The 7,963-nt window shown below is 41.7% G+C and overlaps 1 protein-coding gene across 2 annotated transcripts in view; it reads left to right on the forward strand.

The window, feature by feature from the left end:
* The first annotated feature begins 683 nt into the window (after positions 1-683).
* LOC116059116 overlaps positions 684-7,963 on the forward strand; it is a 21,226-nt gene continuing 13,946 nt past the window's right edge. The window contains exons 1-2 of one of the 2 annotated variants that reach the window (XM_031312076.2): positions 684-1,550; positions 7,734-7,879. In XM_031312076.2, the coding sequence (XP_031167936.1) occupies positions 1,496-1,550; positions 7,734-7,879 (201 nt within the window). In that variant the 5' untranslated portion in view covers positions 684-1,495. Of the gene's footprint in view, positions 1,551-2,885; positions 3,016-7,733; positions 7,880-7,963 lie in introns of those variants that run through there. The other variant, XM_031312075.2, reaches the window with a different exon arrangement.

Raw genomic sequence — 7,963 nt, forward strand, 5'->3', positions numbered from 1 at the left:
TTCAGTACTTGAGTAGTACATTTTAAAATAAACTACTTGCAATACTTAAGCACAAAAAATGTTGAATACTTCAGTACTTCTACTTAAGTGTGGTGCTTAAAGAGCACTTCTACTTCTACTTAAGTCACTTTTTTGATAGAGCACTTGTACTTTTACTCAAGTATGGGTCTCTAGTACTTTATACACGTCTGACATCATCTAAGGCAGTGTTTCTCAAATGGGGGTACTTGTACCCCTAGGGGTAATATGGAGGACTGCAGGGGGTCCGTGTCCCCCTAGGGGTACTCTGGAGGACTGCAGGGGGTACGTGTCCCCCTAGGGGTACTATGGGGGACTGCAGGGGGTCCGTGTCCCCCTAGGGGTACTCTGGAGGACTGCAGGGGGTCCGTGTCCCCCTAGGGGTACTCTGGAGGACTGCAGGGGGTCCGTGTCCCCCTAGGGGTACTCTGGAGGACTGCAGGGGGTACGTGTCCCCCTAGGAGTACTATGGAGGACTGCAGGGGGTACGTGTCCCCCTAGGGGTACTCTGGAGGACTGCAGGGGGTAGGTGAGATATTTAACAAAATGTTTAATAGTAATAAGGCTGTTGTCCAGAACATTGTTCCTCTTTATGTAGAATTTTTATTTTCCTACCAAAAATGTGACATTTGTGTCTCCTTCTTTGGATCTATTCTATCCTTCCTTCTTTCTACTTTTTACAAGTTCCTCTCTTTTTTCTTCTTATGTCATGATGTTATGAGTTTTTGATATTATTTCGACCTGTTCTTGCCTTACTTCCTTCCTTCTTTCTACCGTCTTTTTCCAACTTTTTGTCTCTTTTACAGCTATTTCCTTTTCTCATCAGCATTTAAATGTTTTCCAGGTCCAAGTCTGTTGTTTAGTAAATCTATCTCTGACAGCGCTTAACTGTTCCTCTTTATTTAGACTTTTTTTTCTACCAAAAATGATTAGCGCTGGTCAGGGGGTACTTGGCTTAAAGAAACAATTCAAAAGGGGAACATTATTGAAAAAAGTTTGAGAACCACTGGTGTATGATACAGTAACAGATTTATATGAAAGATCAAATTGTACACCATAGGCCTACACTTTTAATTTGTCCCAGACTTCTGTTGCTCTGCAGCAGTCCATTAAGAGATGCTGTTGAGTCTCATCCTCGTTGCAGGAAATCACTGGGCATTTTTTGCTGTTGTTATAGCAACTCCAAGACACAACAGCTCTGACAGGCAGTCTGTTTACGGACATCAGGCCATCTCACGACACGAATGAAGAGGAGAGGAGGTTCCCTTCCTGCCTCTGCAGGAGGGGAAACCCGAAGGAATGCAGGATCAGCCTTTAAATTTGAAAAATCAGGAAATAACTTTTCATAGGACAACTGACGTTGATGTGAGAGCATGCTCCCTTAAATCTGAGTTAATCAGTGAATTATTATACTATTTTTTATAAGAGAATCACAGAGACTACTCCTTCATCAACCTGTTTGTTTACATGTTACATCATGGACCTTAGGAAGATTGGTTGGCTCTGTTGGAGATTTTCTCTCTTCTGTATCGGTGAGTTCAGATTTCAATCAGCTCAGCTGTGTTTTTAAAAGTTGTGTCGGACAGAAATAGCCTACACAGTAGTGGAAGAAGTACGCTGCATCCTTACTTAAGATACATTTACATTTACAAGTAAAAGTCCTGCATTTAAAATGTTACTTAAGTAGAAAATATCATCAGCAAAATCTGCTTAAACTATCAAAAGTATATAGTTATTATGCCTTTCAAAGTGTGTTAATGCTGTAGTTCAACAACGTGCAGCCAATTTTGGATACTCTAGATGTTTTAATGTAACTATATAGCTGTCACATAAATGTAAATACAAGTATAGCATGTCCTTCTGAGATATAGCCTAAGTAGAAAGGCACAATTGTAAGCTATACTTAAAGTAAATGTACATAGTTACATTCCACGTCTGGAAAAAGACAGAGAGGTCACATTGACAGCTGAATAAATGTGAGCTGTCTTGGTAGAAGTAGGCTATTATTTAAGGAGACTGAAACCAGGCAGCATGGATGGTGTGGGGCTTTCCGCCAGATCAGCACGAGAGGTGGCACGAAAGAAACTCAAGGAAATAGATTTAAAAAAGACAATATGAAGTCTTGAGTTGGTGGTGCTGTAGCCCCGGCCACGTTCAGCTGGACAAAACACAGCAACGTGTTTTTATATTTCTGAAGTCTCTGCTGATTGGGTATCACCTGTTACAGCCAATAAAGGAGAGACACACCTACCTTATCTCTCAAAGGTGTTGCTCACCGTTTCAAAGAAACATGCCGTTTGACAGGAAACCGCAACACGGCGTGCACTGTTATGAGATTGAACACCACTACACCAGGGTCCATGCAATTTTTTGGTTATTTTAGTGGGAACCATGAATCCAAACAACATTTAAACTGCAGCCCTATTACTTCAAACCTCTGGTACTGACTGTTGATTTGTGTCTATCCTACGGTCTACTTTATTCTCTTATATTGTCCATATTTCATGTTGGTCTCTAGACTTTATGCTTGCACTATTTGACTTATTTGCACTACTACCATGACACACACTCTCATAGAGCACCTCACCATGCAGACTCTCTCTCTCTCTCTCTCTCTCTCTCTCTCTCTCTCTCCCCCGCTTCTCTAAACATTTAAATTGCAACCCACACATAGGCAATAGGGCACATGCTATATGCTTTACTTGTTACAGTGTGTATTAATACTTGTACTACATCACAACTGAAAAGGCTGGTTTTAATATCACCCCATGCTGCTTTCCTTTCATCATTTCCGATAATTGCGTCATTCGGGGGGTGGGGGGGGTGGGAGTTGCATCATCACGTTTGCATATCAATATAAGAAACTACGGAAACTAAACTTGACTGCCGCTGCTGTCAGAAGAAACACGCAGATAATAGTCCTACTTCGACCAGCAAACATGACGTTTACAATTAGGCTTACTTATGGGATTTTTTGTTTGGTTGTCACGACAATCGGTAAGTTTATTGTGTACTTTTTGCACGTTTGTATTGAAAAAAGTAAGATATTAAACTAACTCCGTTGTGAAGTTTTGTGATTTTATAAGATGGGGCTGTTTAAGAGACTACAGATGTTGTAAATCGATCAAGTACGAAGCCGAAATAAGACAAAAAGGGACATTAAGAAAAGATAGTCGCGTGAATTCTATCACATTAAATAGTCACAAATGAAAACTTAATTTTTTTGATAATGTATTCTTCGGTACGGATTCCTAGGATGGTGAAGGCACGTCCCGCCCTCCTCTGCCTCTGATTGGCTAGTACTCGTTGCCTTCGTTCGTCTGATTAGCTAAGTTTAGGCAGAATGTCAGGGTAAGCCAATCAGAGGCAGAGTAGGGCGGGGCATTTCCTTCAACATCCTAGGAAGCCAGAGAGTTGCATACAGGCGTGACATTAACAAAGAGTTGAAAAAGTAACATAACAGAAAATACTTAAAGGTAAAATAATAACTCCTGTAAGGAACTGTATCAGAAATATTAAAGTGCGCAGATCTCGAGTCCGATGCCGATGCTGGGGGGGGGGATTTCCACCTGCAGCTATGACGTACATGCAACCCTCAAGAATATTTATTTAATAGTTGATAACTAAACAAATCAAAGTGTCTTGAAATCTTTGCAGCTCTAGTTGTTAGAGAGCAGATCATTTAAAGCATAATTTCACTGAACTGTGTGTGTGTGTGTGTCTTTGTGTGCGTGTGTGTGTGTGTCTGTATGTGTGTGTGTGTGTGTGTGTGTGTCTTTGTGTGCGTGTGTGTGTGTGTCTTTATGTGTGTGTGCGTGTGTGCGTGCGTGCGTGTGTGTGTGTGTGTGTCTTTATGTGTGTGTGTATGTGTGTGTGTGTGTGTGTGTCTTTATGTGTGTGTGCGTGTGTGCGTGCGTGTGTGTGTGTGTGTCTGTGTGTGTGTCTTTATGTGTGCGTGTGTGTGTGTGTGTGCGTGCGTGCGTGTGTGTGTGTGTCTTTGTGTGCGTGTGTGTGTGTGTGTCTTTATGTGTGTGTGCGTGTGTGCGTGCGTGCGTGTGTGTGTGTGTGTGTGTCTTTATGTGTGCGTGTGTGTGTGTGTGCGTGTGTGTGTGTGTCTTTATGTGTGTGTGTGTGTGTGTGTGTGTGTGTGTGTGTGTGTCTTTATGTGTGTGTGTGTGTGTGTGTGTGTGTGTGTGTGCGTGTGTGTGTCTTTATGTGTGTGTGTGTGTGTGTGTCTTTGTGTGCGTGTGTGTGTGTGTGTCTTTATGTGTGTGTGTGTGTGTGTGTGTGTGTGTGTGTGTGTGTGTGTGTGTGCGTGTGTGTGTGTGTGTGCGTGCGTGTGTGCGTGCGTGTGTGTGTGTGTGTGCGTGTGTGTGTGTGTGTGTGTGTGTGTGTGTGTGTGTGTCTTTATGTGTGCGTGTGTGTGTGTGTGTGTGCGTGCGTGCGTGTGTGTGTGTGTGTGTGTGTCTTTATGTGTGTGTGTGTGTGTGTGTGTGTGTCTTTATGTGTGTGTGTGTGTGTGTGTGTGTCTTTATGTGTGTGTGTGTGTGTGTGTGTATATGTTTCTTTGGGGGGGTTCCCACCTGCAGCTATGACGTATATGCAACCCTCAAAACACACTTTAAGATGAACTAATAAGCCTAGGATGTGATTTATTTGACATGTTTATGACTCCTTCACATATTCATACATTGTTATTAAGCCTCAATATTCTAGTTTAGTAACATGATGCGTTTACGGAAGATTATTAGATGTTTATCAGCCTAAATAAGTAGTCAGTTAGACAGAATAAGTGGTAAAACAGGTAAATTGTAGGTAAAAAGCTGAATGAATACGGTGAGAAAGAGATATTCCTGGAAATGGCTCCATTAGATATTCCTAGATAAGGTGGAGGAGAGGAGGCTGGGCGGGTGGGGAGGGGATTTCCACCTGAAGCAAACAAACGCACAGTGACAGGAGTCGATTTTAATTATTTTCTGTCTTTAATGTTAGACATGTAAATGCAGAATACAATGCATCATGTAGGTCTGAGGTTTCAAGCTGTGTGAGGTGAAATGGAAAGATTCTTGCTGATGTATACATTTGGATATTGATTATTTGCATAACACAGCAGACATGATATAGGCCTACACGCTTCTCAGGGATATCGAGATCTCTGATGTCTATCGTACATAAACTTCCATTGAGAAATCATTGATAAAAAACAGTTGCAAAAGATTAGTGGATTAGTTGTTTGGTCTATAAAATGTTCACAGTTAACAAGCATGACGTTACACTAGTTTCACAGTTTTTTCATAACCAATATTACAAACCGATTAACAAATTAGTTGGTGATGTATTTAGTTGACAACTACACAAATCGACGTGTCTTGCAATCTTTGCAGCTCTAGTTGTAAGAGAGCAGATCATTTAAAGCACAATTTCACTGAACTGTGTGTGTGTGTGTGTGTGTGTGTGTGTGTGTGTGATGTAATGTGGTGTGTGTGTGTGTGTGTGTGTGTGTGTGTGTGTGTGTGTGTGTGTGTGTGTGATGTAATGTGGTGTGTTTTGTGTGTGTGTTTTGTGTGTGTATGTCTGTGTGTGTTTGTGTGTGTGTGATGTAATGTGGTGTGTGTGTGTGTGTGTGTGTCTGTGTGTGTGTGTGTGTGTGTGTGTGTGTGTGTGTGTGTGATGTAATGTGGTGTGTTTTGTGTGTGTTTTGTGTGTGTGTGTGTGTGTTTGTGTGTGTGTGCGATGTAATGTGGTGTGTTTTGTGTGTGTTTTGTGTGTGTGTGTGTGTGTGTGTTTGTGTGTTTGTGTGTGTGTGTGATGTAATGTGGTGTGTTTTGTGTGTGTGTTTTGTGTGTGTGTGTGTGTGTTTGTGTGTGTGTGCGATGTAATGTGGTGTGTTTTGTGTGTGTGTGTGTGTGTTTGTGTGTTTGTGTGTGTGTATGATGTAATGTGGTGTGTGTGTGTGTGTGTGTGTGTGTGTGTGTGTGTGTGTGTACGTGTGTGTGTGTGTGTGTGTGTGTTGTGGTGTGATGTGTTTTGTCTAGTGGTGATAAAGCACCAAAGCGTGCAGGAAGGCCGCCTCTGCATCCGCCATCACTCATTCATGTTTTCATATCACACCTTTCACCAAACACTCAGCAGTTACTCTGCAAAGCTCCATAAAGACAAAGTAAATCATCACGTAATTTATTGCTGTTTAAATCTGATTTGCATCTATGAAATCTGTGGCAGACACACTTCAGAAAGTGCTTTCCCTCAGAGCTGCGGGTGAAAGGCTTTCATTCCTCTTCGACACGCCCCTGTGACCTCATCTCTGTAAAGCTGGAGACCAGTCGGGCAAGTTAGCAGAACAAAGCGAGCTTTCATAAACATCAGGGCTGCAATAAGATAAGAAGAAGACGGACAAACTGCCAAACTCGAAGGCTGTGAAACTGCCGTCCACAAACCAGTAGTTGATGTCATGGATGCAATTTGTTTTTTTTTTTACAGTCTTTGGTTAATCCATCCTGAGGGGAACTGGAACGATGAATCCATCCAATGGAAACAGAAGCCCCACGATATGATATAATCATGATTCTTGTCACTATACGATATATAGCTTTTCTTCCAACTTCAAATTATGTCCCCGCAGGAAAAAGTTGTCACCATATACTTCATATCTAAAAAGATACATTTCTGTTTGTGTTAGTGGACTGAGAAAACATTTAATTTTATTATTCTAATAGCAAAAAGGGAAATTCTCATGTGCAATTTATACAAGGGTGTAAGTCTCTCTCCACAAAGCGTACCTCCTATGGCGCCATTTTGATGCTACCAAGCCATCACCTCCCGTTAGCATCCCATTGACTGCCATTCATTTTGACGTCACTTTGACAGAGAATAACTTTACATCTGAAGAGTTTAAAGACTCTATTCGTCCGTTGTTTATTTCTAAAGAAACACGACAATGTATAAAAGGCTCCATTACCTTGTACCTCACGTTATGGCTCCGTAGCAGACGTTTTTATAAAAATAGGCTAACGATTGGGTCATAACCACGAGACTTACTGTCTCATAGTAGAGGAATTACCGTATAGTACAGGAGAAGCTCTCAGGCAGTTTGGACTTCCATTAGCTGTTTAAGTTTAATTACTAATGTTAACTATCATTTTAGTGATCAATAATTAGCCTGTGTCTATGTTATCTCCTTACATATACCTACGCTCTCCGTCTCTGCTAGATTGGGAATGATTGAGATTTCTCTTGGCACAGCTACCAGAAGACTTCCAACTTTCAGACAGGTTGCTCACGTCACATCTACGTCTTCAAGCTCAGTTGGAGGCTGCTCAGTAACGCTCAGCCATCACCGGAAAAGATCTTCTAATATCCTTCACTGGTCTCCGTCCAGAGACACGGGATCTGTTGGTCCATTTCTTTAACTTTAACTGTAACTGTAACTGTCTATGCATTTATACAATAAAGGATCAATACTGTCTCTGTATTGCCACAGAAAATAGTATTGATCCCCCCTCTATCTCGTAGCACAACCCAGACTCCATAAACATTTAGCCTACTTTAATTTCCCTGCAGTTGCATCGTACCGCAGCTCCTCAACAATTCATTATTAATGTATCGCAACAATAAAATACTGGACGTGACGTTCATTGTGAAATATAAAATCACTCGAGCATATTTCTGCCTGAGTTTGCTGTTCAGTTACAGACCGTTCTTTTGTTTATTTTCAGCTTCTGCAGCCTCAAACGAGACTTCATCAGCTCTGACCTGCAACGTCACCGTGCAACCTGATGGGTTGTGCGTCTACCAGCTGTCCCGGGTGCCCAATTTGTCCAATTCTGTGTCATGGTGTGGGACAAGCTGGGAGCAACGGAACGTAAGTCCGACACACTCAGCATCACTAAACGACTAAAACTGTAAAAACTGGCCTTTAATGCTATTTGGTGACATTTTTAACAAT

This window comes from Sander lucioperca, chromosome 11 (assembly GCF_008315115.2).
Source record: "Sander lucioperca isolate FBNREF2018 chromosome 11, SLUC_FBN_1.2, whole genome shotgun sequence".
Lineage (NCBI taxonomy): Eukaryota > Metazoa > Chordata > Actinopteri > Perciformes > Percidae > Sander > Sander lucioperca.